General features: G+C 43.6%; 1 protein-coding gene across 1 annotated transcript in view; it reads right to left on the bottom strand.

Moving 5' to 3' along the window:
- Nucleotides 1-200: 200 nt before the first annotated feature.
- LOC132770410 (cytochrome P450 2J4-like) overlaps nucleotides 201-22,443 on the bottom strand; it is a 39,353-nt gene continuing 17,110 nt past the window's right edge. The window contains exons 2-9 of the mRNA XM_060767338.2: nucleotides 20,593-20,755; nucleotides 16,268-16,417; nucleotides 13,537-13,697; nucleotides 9,705-9,881; nucleotides 5,998-6,139; nucleotides 3,646-3,833; nucleotides 2,598-2,739; nucleotides 201-1,379 (exon numbers count right to left, since the gene is read on the bottom strand). Coding sequence (XP_060623321.2) covers nucleotides 1,180-1,379; nucleotides 2,598-2,739; nucleotides 3,646-3,833; nucleotides 5,998-6,139; nucleotides 9,705-9,881; nucleotides 13,537-13,697; nucleotides 16,268-16,417; nucleotides 20,593-20,755 — 1,323 coding nt within the window. The 3' untranslated portion in view covers nucleotides 201-1,179. The remainder of the gene's footprint in view (nucleotides 1,380-2,597; nucleotides 2,740-3,645; nucleotides 3,834-5,997; nucleotides 6,140-9,704; nucleotides 9,882-13,536; nucleotides 13,698-16,267; nucleotides 16,418-20,592; nucleotides 20,756-22,443) is intronic.

The following is a 22,443-nucleotide window of genomic DNA, read 5'->3' as shown; positions in this document are numbered from 1 at the left end:
GGGTTTTTTCGGGCTATAGGGCCATGTTCTAGAGGCATTTCTCCTGATGTTTCGCCAGCATCTATGGCAAGCATCCTCAGAGGTAGTGAGGTCTGTTGGAATTTATTTGGGGTTCTGATTCCTCTGAGGATGCTTGCCATAGATGCAGGCAAAACGTCAGGAGAGAATGCCTCTAGACCATGGCCATATAGCCCAAAAAAACCTACAACAACCCAGTGATTCCGGACTGTTTTACTGTTTTAATGATTGTTTTACTGTTTATGGATGTATTTTAATTTGATTTATGTCTAACTCTAATTGTATAATTGTAATTGTTTGTGCTGGCATTGAATTTTGCCATTACCTATGTGGAAACCGCTTTGAGTCCCCTTTGGGGTGAGAAAAGCGGTATACAAATGTTGTAAATAAATAAATAAACCATTTTGGAAGCCAACAGGCAGGGAGGGGAGGATAACATTAGCTCATCCGAGGAAGCAGCTGGCTTAGACATAGATACGAGACTGCTTCTTAGGAGGCAGAGATTCAGGTGTAAGAAAACCCATGAGAAAGAGAAGCAAAAGCAGGCCTCTCAAGGTCAAAGGAATGTGTTCATGTTTTGCAGCCCTTAAATTAAGGAGACAGCTGTTAGGTTTTTAGATCAAGCAACGTCGCTACTGGAGTGATAAACTCCTGTCTTGTTCCTGGTTCATGCTTTAGCTCAGGGCTCAAGTTTCCTGGTCAAGTTGTGCTTTTGTTTTATGGATTTGCCTATGGATTCATTCTCTTGTTTTGTTCCTTGTTACCTGGATTAATGTTCATGTTTTAACTCTTGTTTTCTAGATTTATCTATTGCCCATGGGACTTGCTTTCTTTATTAACACCTGGATTTTTACCCAACTATTTGCTTAAGTTGCCTTTGGCCCTTTCTTATATGTGTTTTATCAATAAACTGTTTATTACCACGTCTGGTTTGCTGATGAGTGCTGTGAGCAAGGTGAACTCCTGCTGAGGTGCAACAGTTCAGTTCTAGGTGCCAAGTAATTTACCTACATGATGGATTTGCTTAAAGTTCTGATGAACTAGATAATGTCTAAGGACACAGACAATCTAAAAACAAGCAAGTTATGACAGACTGTCGGACCGAAGGAAGTGGAACAACAGGGAAATGTACAGTAATAAATAAGCTACTATAAACAAGTGTTATATAATTTGACATGAACTATTGCGGGGAATCGCACAGAGTTTATAAGGATGGGGATGCATTGATATTGCAACGACTGGCTCTTTGTTCAGTTCTTTCACACCTTCGGGCAGTTGAAATTTGAAGGCCCTCAGCAAGTTGGCAAAGAAAAGGAACAGCTCCATCCTCGCCATCTGCTCCCCAAGACACACTCGAGCTCCTGCAAGAAAAAAAAAAAGAGAAAAGCATCAAGTGAGCTAGAGCCCACCTCACCAGTTCTCCGGTGTCTCTGTTCTCGTTGACTACTAGTTTTGATCATTGGAATTGATCAGGCAAGGCTGTCATGTTTTGGTGGTATCACAAGAACACATGATTCACTAGAAAAAATGATGCTTGATAAATAGGCAGCAATGGGAAAAGATGGAGACTTCATTCCAGGGGGAAGCCACATCCTTATATCTGCAAAATCTGAACAGGCCTATTGAAGTATGGGTGACATGGAGGCCTCTTCTTCGTAAGACTACCATAAAGCAAAGTCAACTTGATGTTAGTTAGCAAGGCAAGTCCCCAACCTGCAAACTCCATAATTACACCTGATGAACCAGCCTGGACACAGCATATTATTTGAGAACACAGAAATGCTGGACCACACCAACAACCGCCATGTCAGACTACACAGAGAAGCCATTGAAATCCACAAGCATGTGGACAATTTCAACAGAAAGGAAGAGACCATGAAAATGAACAAAATCTGGCTACCAGTATTAAAAAACTCTAAAATTACATCAGCAAAACAGCAGAGAGGAAACAACCAGGCACATCTTAACACCTCTCAACAAAAGATTTTTCCCAGGCTCAGCCAGGCCTTCAAATGCTAATGAAGGTGGTCAGTTGAAACATTCAGACCTAGCTCCAACAGAGAAGAGCTCTTTGCCCCACCCCAGCCATTCCACAGATATATAAACCCATTGTCCTAATTCCAACAGACCTCACTACCTCTGAGGATGCTTGCTATAGATGCAGGCAAAACGTCAGGAGAAATGCCTCTAGAACATGGCCCTATAGCCCGAAAAAGTCCACAAGAACCTAGTGATTCCAGCCATGAAAGCCTTTGACAATCCATAGTTACAATTACAACATGTTCCACAGGTATCTTTCATCCCCTGGGTTGGAAACTTTCAGGAGTCTGGCTTGATTTTAAGAGCTGACTGACTATGAGTCCATACAGTCTTAAATTTTTATTTATAGTGCAAAACAGAACATGATTTTTTTCTTTCATTGTTTTATTTTGAAGGAAAGAAATTTGTTCAACTGATGGGAGAGTGATCAAAGCTGCTTTCCATACAATTTAGTCTATAATACTCCGACATTTCATCTATGCTAATACAAAGCACACTAAGCATTGTATCACATGCCCATACATTGATTCCAGGGTTACCTGCTCCATATGGCAAGAATTCTTCTCTAGTGACAAAATTCCCCTCCTTGTCCATAAAATGGTTTGGGTTGAATTCTCCAGGGGTCTCCCAATGCTTGGGATCAAGAAGGACAGAGTTCAGATCTGTCACAACAAGGGTTTTCTGGAAAGAAAAAAGATCGACTAATAATAATAATAGTAATAATGAACACAATACACCAGACATCACAATTGTGGAAAAGAAAAAAGTTTGGATTATTGATATCACCATGCCAAAAGATCTCAGCCGGCATTTGGAAACAAGAAACATTGACAAAATCACAATCTTGTCAATGCTTTCAAAAGGCAAAAAAACAACAAATAACAAATCAAACAGTAGATAAACAAACTCAAAAAAATTGATAGAAATAGCTAACCTGAGGTCAATTGTAATTCACTAGCAGTTCAGCTAACATCTGTGCATACAATTGGTGCCCAGGATTCATGGTCACTTACTGCACTGCTCCAATTACTTGTCAAAAGCTTGGTCCTAAAGCCATGTCTTCAGTTTTTTCCTGAAGGTCAGGAAAGAAGCGGCTGATCTAATTTCACTGGGGAGGGAGTTGCACAGTTGAGGGGCCACCACTGAGAAGGCCCTGTTTTTCGTTCACACCAGTCACACTTGCTAAGGAGGTGGGACCGAGAGCAGGGTCTCCCCTGCTCTGAGATGGTTCATAGGTGGAGATACGTTCGGACAGGTAAGCTGGACCGGTACCATTTAGGGCTTTATAGATAAAGCCAGCACTTTGAATTGTGCTCCGTTGCAAATTGGCAGCCAATGGAGCTGGTGTAACAGGGGGTTGTATGCTCCTTGTACTCTGCTATGTGTCTCACCCAGGCAACTACACAAGGAGACTGTCTCTCCCACTTTCCATGTTAGGGATTCCTGGCCTTTTGGGGAGAGATTATAGAGGTAGGAAGTCCCTCAGATTTGATCATGTACAGTAGGTTTCTTGTATAGATACATCACTGAATTCAAGTGCTATCTTTGAATGTTCTGTGTTTTTTGGTTATGGGGGTTGCAATGTACCTTTGGAATATGAAAGCCAAGCATCTGGAAATCCTTTGAACATCGTCTGGGGATCCCAACTGGTAAGATATATTTGGCCCGCTGGGTCTCATGAAGCACAGCATTGGTGTATGGCAGTTTCTTCCGATCTTCGTAACAGATTGGGTGAGAGGGACCCAAAGCATCTTCCATCTCTTTGTAGACTTTATCTGAGAGAAATGGAGGGAAAGGAAGATTTATTAAAGGAACCCTTTATGTCTAAGAGCCAATCATTGGAGGACGTTAACTCAACAGGAAATGACTCTCCATAGTTAGTTACTTTAGAGTGGTGGTTCCCAACCTTTTTTTGATCAGCGATCACTTGATCAGGGACCACTTTCCAACATTAGTATTAAAAGGGTTACAAATCAGTTTGGTTTGGTATTTGGGGTGTTGATTCAGAAAACTGCATTGGACAGACCACATCAGCTCTAGTTTCTGATACAGAACATATACCATCCAGTAGTCGCCATCTGATCACCCATAGTAAACCATATTTCATAATTTCCTTTAGGCGATCCCTCGTAGTCTGAAGATGATGGTCCTCCAAGTGTAGTATCCTGGCGGTGAGTCCATAGGTGACTGTGGAGCCCTATTCTTGATCTGCATCTTCTCCAACAGTGAGGGCATCGGTTTCCAGGTGGAGGGCGGTCCCGGTCAGGATTGGCTTGGCATGTCTTCCTCTTGGCATATTTCTTTTGTTTGCCCTCCATTCGTGCCTCTCCAAATTCTGCAGCACTGCTGGTTACAGCTGACCTCCAACTGGAGCGCTCAAGGGCCAGGGCTTCCCAGTTCTCAGTGTCTATGCCAGAGTTTTTAAGGTTGGCTTTGAGCCCATCTTTAAATCTCTTTTCCTGTCCTCCAACATTCTGTTTTCCATTCTTGAGTTCAGAATAGAGCAAGTGCTTTGGGAGACAGTGGTTGGGTATCCAGACAACATGGCCAGTCCAGCGGACTTGATGGTGGAGGACCATTGCTTCAATGCTGGTGATCTTTGCTTCTTCCAGCACACTGACATTTGTCCACTTGTCTTCCCAAGAGATTTGCAGGATTTTTCAGAGGCAGTGCTGATGGAATCATTCCAGGAGTTGCATGTGATGTCTGTAGACTGTCCACGTTTGGAAGAAGTCAGCAATGCCATCAACCAACAAAAAAATGACAAAGGCAGCGGACCTGATGGGATCCCTGCCAAAATCTTTAAGAGGGAGGACCTGAGCTGACACATCAACTCCACCAGCTCATTGAAAAAGTGTGGGTGACTGAGAAAATCCCAGCAGATTTCAAGGATGCCACCATCATCACCCTCTTCAAAAAAGGGGAAAGAACAGACTGGGGAAACTATCGAGGTATCTCCCTTCTAACCTCTGCTGAGAAAATCCTTGCAAGAATCCTTGCAAACCACCTTCTACCCCTCTCAGAAGACAGCCTCCCAGAATCCCAGAATGGCTTCCACCCCTCCAGAGGAACAGTGGACATGATCTTCACTGCACAACAGCTCCAAGAAAAACACAGGGAACAAATTTGATAATTTAGAGCTGATGTGGTAGTATGAATCTTTTGTGGGTAGTCAGCCTCTCCCCTCACAACATTCCTGTTGCCGCTGCACTATAAGAGGGTTTCGAGAGACCAGTCGCTCTTGTTGCCATATGATTTTGAGGCAACGGTGTAGTAATGGTGAGGACATGGATCATATTTTTGTTTTTGTGGACCACTGGTGGTCCACGGCCTACAAGTTGGGAACCACTGCTTTAGAGCAACCTGAAAACAAGTGAAGCTATACAGGAGGAGGGTGCCATCATAGAAGATGTTTTTGCAATATGCCAAAAAAAAAAAAAACCCAAATGAAGCAATTCCAGTCTCATATACTAAAAGAAGAGCTGATCATGATCTGGAATTTCTGTTTTGATCAGAAGCCAGATTTAAATAGATCTTCTACTCTTCTTACTGCAATGCCATGCAGTAAGAAGAGTAGAAGATCTTGTAGTAGACAACAACAAAAAAAACACAAGGATACCTAGCAGGGATGCACTGCTGTTTCCAGTTATTTTTTTAATGGAAATACCATAGATTGTATTGGCCAAATCAAAAAAGGAATTGGACTAAATGAATGTGATGAAGTTTGGAGTTTTGGAGGCTCCTGGGATTGCCATCCTCGATCCCAGGAGGTATCCCCACAGCACCAGCCTCACCCCCCTGCCCACCATTTCACCCCCAAAAAATAGAAGGAAAGGCCTTCATACCGAGGCATAAGGTTTGCCTTGGCTCTATGACATTGCAAAACAAGAGAGGGAATTCCAGAGGAAGTAATTCTTCTACCAGGTAGGTCTCTCTTACCTTGGACATCTGGGTAAGCCACCATGAGAAGCAGTGCCCATTGCAAAGTACTGGAAGTGGTCTCTGTACCCGCAACAAAGAGGTCAACAAGAATTTGAGTGAGGTTCTCTTCACTAAAGGTAGAGTTGGGATCATCCTTGCTCTGGTTTTGGTAACAGAATAAGATGAAATGCGGTTAAAAACCATTCCACATTTAAGCTATACATCACAGTTTACTCAACTTGGGAAGAATGAGTTACATAACATGGGCATCAGTAGAGAGTTGACAAGTATCTCTCAGTTCCCTCCTAAAACTACACAGAAAGGGTAAAGGTAAAGGTTTCCCCTTGATATTAAGTCTAATCAAGTCCGACTCTGGAGAGTGGTGCTCATCTCCATTTTGAAGCCGAAGAACCGGCGTTGCCCATAGACACCTCCAAGGTCATGTGGCCAACATGACTGCATGGAGTGTCATTGCCTTCCCAGTTTTTTTCCCTAATAAATGGGGTGACTTTGTTCATTTATTATTATTATTATTATTATTATTATTATTATTATTATTTGAAACACAACAAGATGAGTCCACGGCAGACACTCTGCTGGCTGTTGTATTGGATCACACGCCAGACACTTCCCAAGTGTCTAGGACTGTGTGATGTATTTATTTATTTATTTATTTATTTATTATTTATTTATTATTTGCACTTGTTAACCGCCACTCTCAGCCCGAGGGCGACTTGTGGCGGTGTACAAAACATAGAACATAGAAAGACAACAGTTTACAATAGATCAAGACCATAACAACATCTTACGAATACACAACTAATTAACTAAAAATCCGCTTCGTCTTATTTGGGGTCATAATCAATCTCCTAGTCATAGTCCATTCCGGTGGTCATTCCAAAAACATAGCACTTAACTGAAGGCCTTTTCGAAGAGCCAGGTTTTCAGGCCCTTGCGGAAGGCCATGAGGGAAGGCGCCTGTCTGATTTCAGCAGGGAGGGAGTTCCATAGCCGGGGGGCCACCACCGAGAAGGCCCGCTCTCTCGTCCCCGCCAGGCGTGCCTGTGAGGCAGGCGGGACCGAGAGAAGGGCCTCCCCGGACGATCTCAAGGTCCTCGTGGGCTCGTAGGCCGAGATGCGGTTCTCAAGGTATTTTGGGCCGGAACCGTTTAGGGCTTTGTAGGATAACACCAGCACCTTAAATTGGGCCCGGTAGCAAATCGGCAGCCAGTGGAGCTGGGACAGCAAGGGCGTTGTGTGCTCCCTGCGTCCCGCTCCGGTTAACAACATGGCTGCCGCGCGCTGAACTAGCTGGAGCTTCCGGGCCGTCTTCAAGGGCAGCCCCACGTAGAGAGCGTTGCAGTAGTCAAGGCGGGATGTGACCAAAGCGTGTACCACCGTGGCCAAGTCCGACTTCCCAAGATACGGGCGCAGCTGGCGCACGAGCTGAAGCTGTGCAAATGCTCCCCTGGTCACCGCTGAAACCTGGGGTTTTATTCATCAAAACCATGTATTGATGAATAATGCCTGCAGATCCCAGTAAGATGACCTTCTGCAGCTGGTAGATGGTAATCTTGTCAGCCCTGATTGTGTTTAAGTGCAGGCCAAGGTCTTTAGGCACTGCACCCATTGTGCCAATCACCACTGGGACCACCTTGACTGGCGTGTGCCAGAGTCTTTGCAGTTCGATCTTTAAATCCTCATATTGTGTCAGCTTTTCCAGTTGTTTCTCTTCAATCCTGTTGTCACCTGGGATTGCAACATTGACGATCCATACTCTGTTTTTTAACACAATCATGAGGTCAGGAGTATTGTGCTCCAAAACCCTGTCTGTCTGAATCCGGAAGTCCCAGAGTAGCTTGATGTGATTATTATTATTATTATTATTATTATTATTATTATTATGTTTAATTATTATGTTTATTATTATGTTTATTTACATCCAGCTTTTCTCTCCACAAGGAGACTCAAAGCAGCTTTAAACTTAATTGGCTGAAGTTTCAAGGTTAGCTTAATTCCAGAATTATATTATCCATTAAATTATTCAGGAAGTTATTAATTAAATGGAAAACAGTGCTAAAGAGCCAAAACTGTTATTCTTCACAATTCCTGGCTTTTTTTATAAAAAATCACTCAGGAATAGAGGATTATAGTGTTTAGACCACAAGACTCAGATCACTTCTTTAGAGGGAGCAGGCTTGTTTTCCGCTGCCCTGGAAACTAGGGGCCCTTCCACGCAGCTATATAATCCATAACATCAGGGCAGAAAATCCCACAATATCTGCTTTAATCTGGGTTATCTTAGTCCACACTGCTGTATATTCAGTTTAAATGTGGGATTTTATTCATCTGTGTGGAAGAGCCCTAGGACTTGGAGCAATGGATTCAAATTGCAGGAGAGGAGATTCCACCTGAACATAATGAAGAACTTCCTGACTGTAAGAGCTGTCCAACATTGGAATTCTCTGCCTCAGATTGTGATGGAAGCTCCTTCTTTGGAGGCTTTGAAACAGAGGCTGGATTAGCCATCTGTCGGAGGTGTTTTAATTGTACTTTTCCTGCATGGCAGGGGGTTGGATTGGATGTCCCATGTGGTCTCTTCCAACTTGATTATTATATGATTCTATTATTCATAATCTGCATGTAATTGTCTAGTTAATTCCCAGGTGAAAAGGTTTAAAATCAATGTGTATTAAGAATAGCATGGAAGGTGTGCAGGTACAGCTGTACCAGGAGCTCCAATTTTGTTTGCTTTGCATTGAATGTTTGTTGTGGTCCTAAGTTTCAGGGACTCTGAAGATAGGTGGCTTCTTTTGGCTGCAATCATAGGGCAAGCCACCTGTCAACTATCGTTAGGTTCCCTGGTCCCACCCCCTTTTGGGGTTTTGGAGGGAATAGGAGCCATTTTGGGTCAGTCCACACAGAGAAGCCTTTCATACAGGACATAAAACCAAGAGCTCCTGTAGAAAGCTTCGTCTTCTACAGCTTGGCTGGGGAGAAAAGGCCCCACAGCTTGGCCGAGGAGGAAAGGCCCCACAGCTTGGCCGGGGGTATACAGTCCCATAGCTTGGCCAGAGAGATGCAGTCTCAGCACAGCTCTTTTGCTGAGGATTTTACAGCTCCTTTGCTGAGGGAATCCGGTCCCACAGCACTTCAGACAGCCATCACTGAAACCTGAACTCCTTCTTTTCCCCTGGAAGTCTACAAAGCTCTGCTTGGTAAGGGTCACTCGCGGAAGCCAGACGCAGTTGGTACTGGGTGCAGGGCTCCACGCCAACAGAGGCAAAGACAGACTGCCCAGATTAGAAGTTAAGGATTTCCCCATTAGTTAGTATACAGTTATGAAGATAGTGCCTGTTCCCTGTGGACAAGATGGAGTGAGCCAATAGACTATTAAGAAAGCCTTAAAATACCTGTTTGATTTCAATAATAAAGAACTTTGTTGAACCTTTAAGCAATCTAAAGACTCTGTTTTTAGAAAATCCAAAAGCCTTTAATCTGAGGCAGCCCCGGTGTCCCGTTGGGCACACAGAATTTATGTCCTGTCTACAGTCTTATGTACAGGCCCAGCGTGCAACAGCACAGAAGGAAACTATTTCTTTTGCATGAGCTACTGGGACAAAGTACAATGGAGATACTCAAAATGTAGGCTCTAGCCATGGTGTGGCATTATCAGGACTCCTATTCAAGATGGATAATGTTTTGTGATGTCTCTAGTTACTTACTTTCTCCATTTGAAGTAGATAGAAATCAATGAAATCCTGGGGCTCGTGCAGGTTCTGATTCTCTTTGTGTTTATCGATCTCCTCTTTGGCATATAAAATCCCCATTTCCATGCAGGACAAGGCCTTCTGGTGCGGCCCTGGGAGATGTTTCATGAGCCCCGGGAAAAGGTTATACAGCTACAGGTAAGACAAAAGGAAATAATGTTAGTATTGAAGTCGAGCATGCCCCCCCCCCCTTAACAAGGGATGGGAACTTATAGTTCTGCAAAGGACAAGGGTACCAGACTGCACAATAGGGGTTAAGTCTTGGTCAATTTGCCAAGACCCTAACAACAATGAGTATCCCATGAAACTTCGGGAATGGCTAGACCTTGGGGTCTCTGCCTCTCTCGAGAGAGAGAGCTGTAGTTTTCCAAGGACCATGGGACCGGCTTCCATCCCAGCGCTGCAGGGCTTTGTACCTTGGTCCAGTGGAACTCCATAGACTCCCTTTGGTGGCTTTTTGAATTCTGCTACATTCCTGGACTTCACTCTCTTCAAGGACTCGCTCTCTACCCATGAACTTTCTTCAAGACAACTTATGAATTCATGCTGTGTCCTGATATCGTCTGCTTTTTATAATTGGTATTATTAATTTCTCTCTGGGGCCCTGGATGGGAAGATGCCTGCATATGATTTCCCTGTGTATAATTTCTATATGTTTTTTATGTTTCCTTGTATTCCTGACCCTTTGCCCCTTCTCCCTCCAAAGAAATATGTAAGGGAACCCCCTGGCCTTCAGAAACAAAAGCCATTAGCGATTACTGAAACCTCCCGCCAAAGACACATTTGCAGGGATAAAAGAAGGAGATTCTTATCTCTAGCATCAGAAATGGCCTACTAGAGTAAAGAATTGTTTGGCAAAAGTTTCTGTCACTCTTCAAGTAAGATAAGGGGAAATCCTCCCCTCTGCTTTTGTTTACTTCCCATTGATAGCATTAACCTCAGGCTGCCATCATTGTTCTCCTGTCTCACAGCCAGGAAGGATCTGGATATTTTTACACATGTTGATTCACAACACTCATGAACACAATAGATCGGCTCTGTTTCAGCTTTTTGTCTCAGGCCACATGGCATTTCCTTTCTTTAAAGACTCCTTCCCAGATTCCTTTGTGCTCTCTCATCCCGCCTCCCTCTCTCCTGATTTGCTGTTGCCACCAGATGGCAGAGGTCTCCCCATTGGATCCTACTGACCACTGGAGCTTCCTGATTGGTCCAGGGGCATTGGGGGCGGGAGGGTCACCTCCCAGCTGTTCGCCCATTGCCCAATCATGGCGGGGAACAACAGGGAAGCCGGGGCGGGGAGTTTGAACTCTGCAACTTTGAATTCACTATCAATATGACTGTATTGGTGTACTCTCCTCATGCTCTGCTCATGAATGATTGCAGCTCAGCATCCTTTTCAGCTGAATCGCAAATAAAACCTCGATTGCTTTTCTTCAACTTGGTGAGACCTCTCATTGGGAAATCAGGGAAAAATATGGGATGCTTCTCTGTCTCGCCAGGGAGAAAGAACTCTTTGATGAGTCTAATTGGTCTCTGCCTCCTGGCAAAGACCCCTAAAATTTAGCTCTAGATCAGTATCACTGTAACATGGTCCATCTGGCAAATCCTTTTGCATAGCACTCTGGTGCCATGGCCTTCAAGCCACAGCTACTAAGCCTTTCAAGGATGCTGTTTTATTCAAAGTTGCTCCTAGATCCCATGTGGGCAAGAATACATTTTAAACATTCCCACTTGCAAACTCTAGCAAGCTGCTCCTCTCCTAGATGAGCTGGAGATTTGCATAGGGCCTTTCCGGGACTGTGGCACAGCTGGCTGAGTGTCAGCTGCATTAAGATCACTTCTGACCAAAAGGTCATGAGTTCGAAGCCAGCCAGCGTCGGAGTGAGCTTCTAACCATTTGTGTAGCTTGTTGTCGACCTTTGCAACCTAAAAGACAGTTGCATCTGTCAAGTAGGAAAATTAGGTACCACCTATGTGTGGGGAGGCTAATTTAACTAGTTTACGAGGCCATAAAAAAGACTCCAGCAAAGCATGCGGGGAATCGGAAGTACTCCATCATGCCACAGATGGACAATGAAAGCGACAGCTCCCCTGGTGGCCAGAAAAGTTAAATAGCCTCTGACTGTCTGTCTATATCTGTTGTGTGTCTTTGGCATTGAATGTTTGCCATATATGTGTACATTGTAATCCGCCCTGAGTCTCCTGCGGGGTGAGAAGGGCGGAATATAAATACTGTAAACAAATAAATAATTTCCCCATTTTCTGGAGCCCAGTCAACTGAAACTGGAGCATTTACATACTCATTTCCCACTTGGAGATGACTCATGAAAATTGGAGGCTCAGGGCCAGTCCCTGAAATTTGGCAACCCTACTCATGGAGTAACATAATTTCCATACTGATTTCAGCTACTAATAATAAAGTCCTTGTTGATCCTCTAAGCCAGAAGGCGGGAATCATATGGGTTGCAGGCACTATGCATTTTCTTCCCACATCACAGTATACAGGGAGGGAGATCTTTAAAGAAGGCACTTCCAGAAATACTGGGGAGTTGTAAACTTTCAACCCTATTGTTCCCAAGTAGAAGAGGCCCAATCTACTTATTAAGCCCATTCTTATGTAGACTCCATCGATTGAATGGATCCACACTAGTAGGAGCTAGTAATAATATATAGGTACATGGGTTGTTGTAGGTTTTGGGGGCTATATGGCCATGTTCTAGAGGCATTCTCTCCTGACGTTTCGCCTGCATCTATGGCAAGCATCCTCAGAGGTTGCTTGCCATAGATGCATGCGAAACGTCAGGAGAGAATGCCACCAGAACATGGCCATATAGCCTGAAAAACCTACAACAACCCAGTGATTCCAGCCATGAAAGCCTTTGACAATATAGGTACATGTTTCTGTGTTGTACTATTGCAGTGGTACTCAACCTTCCTAATGCCACGAACCCTTAATACAGTTCCTCATGTTGTGGTGACCACCAACCATAAAATTATTTTTGTTGCTACTTCATAGTTACTGTTATGGATCATCATGTAAATATCTGATATGCAGGATGTATTTTCATTCACTGGACCAAATTTGGCACAAATTGATTACTGGTGGGGTTGGTGGGGGGGATTGATATTGTCATTTGGGAGTTGTAGTTGCTGAGATTTATAGTTCACCTACAATCAAAGAGCATTCTGAACTCTACCAATGATGGAATTGAACCAAACTTGACACACAGGACTCCCATGACCAACAGAAAATATTGGAAGGGTTTGGTGGGCATTGACCTTGAGTTCTGGAGTTGTAGATCACCTACATAGAAAGAGCACTGTGGACTCGAACAATTATGAATCTGGACCAAACTTGGCACGAATACTCAATATGCCCAAATGTGCACACTGGTGGAGTTTGGGGAAAATAGACCTTGATATTTGGGAGTTGTAGTTGCTGGGATTTATAGTTCACCTACAATCAAAGAGCATTCTGAACCCCACCAATGATAGAATTGGGCCAAAATTCCCAATTCGTTGCCAGCCCCTCTGACGTTCCAGGGGTCCCCAACACCTAGGTTGAGAAACGCTGTACTATTGCTAATTTACTAAATTTTACTAAAATTCCAGGATTCTAGTAAGTGTTTCAGCGCTTTCCTATATAAAGTTTTTGTTCTTGGTTCACAAGGTGTTCACTTGAAGATACAACCATTAATCAAAATGCCAAGTCTTCTGAGGTCGGATCAAACTATTGAACAACTACCAAAACTGCAGGTAGTTTCCATTAGAAGTGAAGGCAACTTACAGCATGATAAAAGCTGACTGAAAATCTTTCGAAATAATCACTCGCTGCAATCATTCTCCGGAACTTTTCGTCTTCAGGAGAAAATCGGTATCCAAAAGAGACAACGTTTATCAAACTGGAGACGGAATTACTGACCAGTACCGAAGGGTCAAGTGGCTGCCCTGCAAATAAACAACATAAATGCATCTCAGTATAATTCTGCTTTACTGGTTAATACTAGGATTTGGTTGAGAAAAAAAGTGTATTGTGGGACTGAATGAGCAAAGGGTTGCCTTTATTTATTTATTCATTTAAAACATTTATATTCCGCCCTTATCACCCCGAAGGGGACTCAGGGCGGAGCACAGCATATATATGGCAAACATGCAATGCCGGGACAGGAATACATTATATGCATACATACACATCAAAAGCATCAGTCTTGATACTAAAATACACTGTTTAAAACTGTCTTGATCATCTGCATCTAATCCAATTGACCTGGTAAGATTTCCCATCGCTGCTTTATTATACTGTCCGGAAAGCTTGGTCCCACAGCTAGGTTTTTACCATCCTTCTAAAGGACAGGAGGGAGGAGGCCAATCTGATCTCACCAGGAAGGGAGTTCCATACCTGGGGGGGCCATCACCGAGAAGGCCCTCTCTCCCATCCCCACCAATCAGGCCTGTGACAATAGCGGAATGGAGAGCATGGCCTCTTCAGAGGATCTTAATATCCGTGGTAGTTCATAAGGGGAGATGCGTTCAGACAGGTAAATTGGGCCGGGGCCATTTAGGGCTTTATAGGTAAAAGCCAGAACTTTGAATCCGCCCGGTAACAAACTGGCAGCCTGTGGAGCTGGCATAACATGAGAGTTGTATTGTGGTGGTATGACTGTACCAGAAGCTCCAGCTTTATTTGCTTTGTATTATATGTTTGTTTGCAGTCCAAGGTTTCAGGGACTCTGCAGACAGGTAGCTTCCTTTGGTTGCAGTCGTAGGGCAAGTCACCTGTCCACCAACATTAAGTTTTGGTCCCGCCCCTTGCTCAGGGCAATTGGGAAGGGAGCCATTTTTTGTTAGTCTCAGCAAGGAAAGCTAATGTACAGGATGCCAAGAGTAAGGTTGGACTGGATGGCCCATGAGGTCTCTTCCAACTCTTTGATTCTATGGATGTGTGTAAGCTTCCCCTGTACAAAAGCTTCAACCCTTAAGACTTTCCCGGGAAGAACAGTCTTAAGAGTCTCCAAAAATCACCAGGAAAACAGCCCTAAAGACCAAAGAACTCCAGCTGGAGAATATCTAAGCCTTTACTGGTAGGTCCACTCAGTGCTCGAGAAGCAGTTCGACCCGGTAGCGGATCCCACATCAGTAAGGGTTAAATTACAATCAGCCTGGGAGAAGTTAAAAGGGAGACTTTCCTTTAAAGTAAAGAAGAAGTTATTGAAGACAGTTGTCTGTCCTTCGTGGGCAAGTTTAGAAAGCCACCAGTTGCATAAAAGCCTGGAATCATTTGTTTATCTTTACTGAAGACAAGGGAAGTTTCTGTTTGATTGTTCATTAATAAAGGACTTCGTTATGCTTCACAAGCCATCTGAAGATCATTTGTGGTGGAAAACCTCTGAGAACTTCTCTTTGGGTCCCCTGCCTTCCCGCTGAGCAAAGGTTGCACATCCTGTTCTATAGGAAATTCTTTACAGGCCCAGCACGCAACAGAACATGTATGCTCCTTGTATTCCGCCCCAGTTATTCACCTGGCTGCCTCTCGTTGGACTATTTGGAGCTTCCGAGCACTCTTCAAAGGCAACCCCACATAGAATGTGTTTCAGTAGTCTATCCTGGATGTAACAAGAGTGTGGACCACCGTAACCAAGTCTGGTTTTCCAAGGTACGGCAACAACTTTTAATTGTGCGAAAGCTCCCCTGTCCACCACCATAACCTGGGATTCCAGGTTCAGCTATGAGTCCAGGAGAACTCCCAAGCTGCGAACCAGCTTGGCAGTTGTGCTGTATGTGGTTCCACGAGATCATTTTTGTGGTCACAATGGTGCCCCAGAGATTTTAAAAAGAAACATTTTTTTCTTCCAAATGTCTTAGAACAGTGGTTCTCAACCTGTGGATCCCCAGATGTTTTGGCCTTCAACTCCCAGAAATCCTAACAGCTGATAAACTGGCTGGGATTTCTGGAAGTTGTAGTCCAACACACCTGGGGATCCACAGGTTGAGAACCACTGTCTTAAAACAAAAACCGCCCTGACTCGGTTCACCACCCTGAGTCGCCTTTGGGATGATATGGGCGGGGTAAAAATTATATAAATATAAATAAAAAAATGTTCCTACGAAGATTCCTCCTCAGTGCATGCTTGCCACCTTCCCATCTTCATAAAGTTGGAAGATAACTCCAAGCCCACCTAGTCCAACTCCATGCGCTCCCAACAAATGGCCATCCAGTCTCTGTTCAAAAAACTGCAAATACGGAGACTCCACCACATTGCAAGACAATGTATATCACTGTCAAATATTTCTTCCTAATGTTTACATGGAATCTCTTTTCCTCTAGTTTGAATCCATTGCTCCACGTTTTTGACTGTGGAGCACCAGAAAACAACTTTGCTCATGCCTCAATATGACATCCTTTCCTATATTTTTTTTCCATTAGGATACAAATGGAATTAAAAATGTATGGATGCCCATTGCAACATTGATGATGAACATACATTATACATCCAGCAACAGACATCTTGTTCACATACCTTTTGTCCTTGAAAAGGCCTCCACAAGCCGATGGGCCTCCTCCTCAATTTCGTACTCCATGCCTTTCTTCCCTAGTCCAAGGGTCCGCATAGTAACTATACCAAACCGTCTCTGTTGCTTCCAGTTGTGTCCATTTCCAAATGCAATACCTAAGATAAGTTTTAAAAATCCAAGGAAAATTATTAGTAAAGATTCTTGTTAGAAAGTCAACATAGTGTGATGATTTAAATATTGGACTATGAACCTGGAGAACAGGGTTGGAATCCCTGATCAGCCATAGAAAGCCACTGGATGACCTAGGGCAAGTCACACTCAGCCTCAGAAGAAGGCAAAGAGAGTCCCTCTCTAAACGAAACATTTCAAGAAATTGCCATGATAGGTTCATCTTAGGATCAGCATAACTTGGAAAGGACCTGAAGGCACAGAAATACAATGGTTATTGTGTTGTCAAAGGCTTTCATGGCAGGAATCAGTGGGTTGCTGATCTGGCCAAAGTAGTCCACACCTTAGTCACCTCTAGATTGGATTACTGCAATGCAATCTATGTGGGGCTGCCCGGAAATTTCAGATGATCCAACGGGCAGCAGCCAGGTTGTTAACTGGGGCTCCTTACAGGGAGCGGTCATCCCTCCTGTTCAAGGAGCTCCACTGGCTGCCATTCATTTACCGGACCCAATTCAAGGTGCAGGTTCTTACCTACAAAGCCCTGAACGGTTTGGGACCCCGCCTAACTGCGTGACTGCATCTCTGTATATGAACCCACACGATCTCTTCGCTCATCAGGAGAGGCCCTGCTCTCGATCCCGCCAGCATTGCAGGTGCGATTGGTGGGGATGAGAGAGAGGGCCTTTTCGGTGGTGGCCCCTTGACTCTGGAACTCACTCCCTAAGGACATCAGGCAGGCCCCAACCCTGGCGGTTTTCAGGAGGAGCTTGAATACATGGTTGTTCCAGTGTGCCTTCCAAGATTAACGATCCCATAGCATTTTGTCCCTCTAAAGCACTTTACATTTTTTAGGTCTGCTCATATGTCTCTCCACAAACGCCACTATCACCTGTTCGTCCATGTTCAGCACTATTTCCAATTTTAATTTTACATTTGGCTTTCCCATAGTTTTAATTGTATGTTGTCTTATTGATAATGTTATATGTTTATGTTTTATTTTAATTGCTTGTATTGTTGTGATCATTGCTTGTATTGTTGTGTTCGGCGCTCGGCCTCATGTAAGCCTCACCGAGTCCCTTGGGGAGATGGTAGCAGGGTACAAATAAAGTGTAGTTATTATTATTATTATTATTATTATTATTATTATTATTGCTGTGATTTTTCAGGCTCTATGGCCATGTTCCAGTAGTAGAATGCTACTGGAACATGGCCATATAGTCCGAAAAACTCATAGCAACTAAATGGTTATTCTTAGGTAATGCAATTTTTCACAAGGAAAACACTATCTTCTGTGCATGTAATCCTTTTTCCTGTAAAAAGCAGCCACATTTGAATTGTATACAAAATACATCTCAGATTGTGAATAGCCTTATAAATCTGTAGGGTTTTCAAAAGTGTTCTCACACTGAGAAGAGCATTGCTCAATTTTGTTGATATCTTCAAGAAAAAACTTAATGAAGAATTACATCCCTAGGCTAGATGTCCTAGATAAATGAACTCCGATGTTTTTATGATGCATACATCCATCTCACCAGTGATATTCAGCTGATGCATCATTGTGGTGAGAAACACTAGTGGATCCTTATTGTTTCCCACATGAATCATTCTGTGTTGAACTGTTTTCAGAACAGAAAGTGGAGGCTTCACTTTGGGGGGGGGGGGAGCAGAGGTCAGAAGGGCAAAATACACATCCAGAGAGATGTATCCTTGTGCTACTGAACTGCTGACTTGAAAGTTGGCTGACCTGAAGGTCGGCTGAACTGCTGACCTGAAGTTCGAATCTGTGAGATGGGGTCAGGCATGTAGCCGGGGGGGGGGGGGGGGCTCGGGGGGCTTCAGCCCCCCCCCCCCCCCTGAAATTCTCATGGTGGTTTGCGAAAAGGCCTTACTGGTGCATTATTTAAACTGTTATGTTTATTCATATCATGATCTGATCACCATACTCAATATATCCCATATGCATGGGGGTATTGGGGTAATGATACAAAAGGTTTGCTAGGCTAGACCCTCTTTCACTCAGACTCAGCCCCCCCCCCCGAAACTCAGCCCCCCCTCAAAAACCCCCCCCTGAAAAAAAATTCACCACCCCCCCCCCCCCCCCCCGAAACGAAATCCTGGCTACGGGCCTGGATGGGCTCTGTCAGCTCCAGGTCCTGCAAACTAGCAGTTCGAAAACATGTAAATGTGGATAGACAAATAGGTACCACTTCAGCAGGAAAAGGCAAAGAGGCACTCCAAGCAATCTTGCTGGCCACACAACTAGAAAGTGACAACGCAGGCTCCTTGGCTTGAAAATGGAGGAAGCACCTCCCCAGAGCCAGAGATAAGCATCGCCGCAAGAAGCCGGAAATGAAAGGAGAAGCCTCTGCCTTTGTTTGTGTTTGTGTGTCTCATTGTATGCGATTGTAAAGGCATTGAATGTTTGGCAATGTATGTAAATGCTGTAATCTGCTCTGAGTCCCCTAGGGGAGAAGGACAAAATATAAATAAAGTGTATTATAATTATCTCGCATTGAACTCTTTGATCTCCATTGTATCGTAATGCACCGCCCCCTTGCAAGTCCTTGATACCCCAGAGGGCCTATTACAATAATACCCTTTCCTCCTGCCTCCATATCCTGCTCATAATAATGTCAAATAGAATGTAGAAGAAATATAGGACCGAATGTATCAACAGTAACACTATGATTTTGCCCCAAAGAGTAGGGTTTTAGGCACTGCTGCCTTACCAGAGCTATGTTTTGCCAGTCATGGAATGTTAGGTTTGAAAATGAATTACATTCCATTAATAATTGAAGTAGTTTAATTGGTTAATTTATCCTTAGCATACTTGAGGCTCAAACCCAGAACCTCAACCAATGGCTGATACCAGATGAGAGACTCCCCCCTGGGCACACAGAGAACTGGGCGACTTGGAAGGCGCTGAACAGACTGTGCTCTAGCACCACGAGATGCAGAGCCAATCTTAAGAAATGGGGCCACAAAGTGGAATCCACCACATGCGAGTCCGGAGAAGAGCAAACCACTGACCACCTGCTGCAATGCAACCTGAGCCCTGCCACATGCACAATGGAGGACCTTCTTGCGGCAACACCAGAGGCACTCCAAGTGGCCAGATACTGGTCAAAGGACATTTAATCAACTACCAAGTTTGCAAATTCTGTGTTTTGCCTGTTTGTTTGTTTTGTTCTGTTAGAAATGTAATACAAATGTCTGGTTGCTGATGACACGATAAATAAATAAGCATACTTGCTACTGAAGACATTCGAACTGGGACATACTGTACGATATTCAGAGAATAGCATGAACATTGTCCTTTCATGGGATTCTCTGAAAACATGGCCTTATTGATCTTTTAAAGTTGTTCTTTCTTTTCTAAAGCTGCCGTCCTGCATCCTAGAATTCCCCCACATAAACTACAATATCCGTCATATACTAGTTGTTTGGGAATATTACTTGAATATAATGTTTTTATTGAACATTTTCCACTACTAATTTTACATCAATGTTCAATCTTGATAAAATAGTCAAGAGTAGAGACATTACACTGGCAATGAAGATCCGTACAGTTAAAGCCATGGTATTCCCTGTAGTCACCTAAGGATGTGAGAGCTGGACCTTAGGGAAGGCTGAGCGAAGGAAGAGAGATGCTTTTGAGCTGTGGTGCTGGAGGAAAGTTCTGAGAGTGCCTTGGACCGCCAGAAGATCCAACCAGTCCACACTTCAGGAAATAAAGCCCGACTGCTCATTGGAGGGAAGGATAGTAGAGACAAAGTTGAAGTACTTTGGCCACATCACGAGGAGACAGGAAAGCCTAGAGAAGACGATGCTGGGGAAAATGGAAGGAAAAAGGAAGAGGGGCTGACCAAGGGCAAGATGGATGGATGGCATCCTTGAAGTGACTGGATTGACTTGAAGGAGCTGGGGGTGGTGACGGCTGACAGGGAGCTCTGGTGTGGGCTGGTCCATGAGGTCACGAAGAGTTGGTAACGACTGAACGAATGAACAACAACAACATATGATCTGGTGTTTGTGTGAAAACAGTATACAGATGGTTTCCCAAGCAGGATACCTTCAGAAAAAGCTGAAACGATTCAGATTGTTCTTTTATTTTGCTCAGCAGATGAACAGCAAACCTTTTTTTTTCCAAGCAGCTCACCCTTTTTATTGAAGGCCTTAATCAGGAAGTGGGTCAAAGGTCGGTCAAGCAGGTCTTCTGAATGGTTGATCAAGCCTTCTTTCACCGTTTGGAATCCAGACAGGACTACAATCGGATGGTGGGCCACCCAGAGCGTGCAGATGTTCCCGTATACCTTAGAAAGCTGTAATAGGATCCAAACACAGAAAAGAACCTTTACACTTATGTCAGGAGATTATTTCAAGTTGTTACACAAATAACTTCCTATTTTATGCACAAGCTGCTCTTTGCTTGATAGAGACACCAAAGAGTCCCACATGGGAAAGTATCCCATAATATTGAGATAGCCAGTGTGAAGCCTCTCCCATCACCATCAGTGGTGCCTTTAACCTTGCTGATGTACAACTTCAACCTCTCCTACTGGCATTACAGCTGTATTGGGATATAAACAAACATTCAAATCCTTCAGCAACACAATGAGCTAAGAGAATGGCCTCTTGGCACTATACACACACACACAAACACACAGTACGACTCCAATATTTGTGGGAGATCTATTTCTGAACTGCATGTGGATGAGCAAAACAATGGATAATATTGAATCCTATTGAAGTTAAGGACTCGTGGTCCAAGAATCCCATAGAGCCGTGTTGGAGAACCTAGAACACAAGTGTCAAACTGAAGGCCTGTGGGCCAAATCCAGCCCTCCATGTCATGTATGTGGCCCTCCAGATGCTGCTGCAACTCCCACCTTCCTCATCATTAGACATTGTGGCTAGAACTGATGGGAGTAGTGATACAGTAACATCTGGAAGACTGCAGTCTGTTCTATTGAGTCAGGATAGTGGGGTTTGAATTTGGATTCAAGGCTTGTGGATATGATGCCTGACCTTAAAATGTCCTTTAACTTTTTCCCAACCTCAGAAAACCTGTAACGGCTGTTGGCTTACAGTTTCCATTATCCCCATGATGGACAAACAAAAGTGATGGGAGTTGTCATTCAATAACATCTGGGGATCCAAAGTGGGTTAAAACCAAATAGCACAATGTATGTGTTTGTGTGTGTGTGTGTGTGTGTGTGTGTGTAATGTTAGTTTGTGGGATTAACATAACTCAAAAACCACTGGATGAATTGATACCAAATTCGGACACAATATACCTATCAGGCCAACGAGTGACCATCACTCATAAAAACACTGAAAAACACAGTGGAAGGGACTTAAAAAGCCAAAAGAAACCCCACAAAAATTATATTACAACACATGCACAAAACCACACACATATATGCAAACATACATACATACACATATACACAAATACATACACACACAAAACACATATACACAGATTGGGCTACAGCAACACGTGACAGTGTGTGTGTGTGTGTGTGTGTGTGTGTTTGTGTGTGTGTGTGTGTGTGTGTGTGTGTGTATATATATATATATATATATATATATATATATATATAGGCCCTCTGATTCCAGTGATTCTCCATCTGTAGCTTCAATGACCCTTTGAAGGAAACCATAATAAGACTGATGTGTCCCTCTGTGAAAAGAAGTTTGACACCCCTGACCTAGAAAAGTTCTGTTCAAGGATATATTGTTCCCTTTTTTGCAAGAGTTGTTCTAACATGGTATAATTAAAGTTCAGGGTGTCAGTCCACTAGAAAATGCCTAGAGAGCACGTACTTCATTTAATCTAGATAAATGACACAACGAATTATGTCCTCTCCAAACGTATTCTAGAGAGGATACCAATTAGGCAGGTATGGGGGCCATATTGTATTTCTATTTGGATTTTCATTGCAGTTCATGTACAAAAGAATCCTCAGAAAAAGTTCCCAACCCTAGGTGACTTTGACAGTGCTTT

Source organism: Anolis sagrei, chromosome 3 (assembly GCF_037176765.1).
Source record: "Anolis sagrei isolate rAnoSag1 chromosome 3, rAnoSag1.mat, whole genome shotgun sequence".
NCBI lineage: Eukaryota > Metazoa > Chordata > Lepidosauria > Squamata > Dactyloidae > Anolis > Anolis sagrei.
Note: the sequence above shows the minus strand (reverse complement) of the source record. Positions and strands in the feature narration are given on the sequence as shown.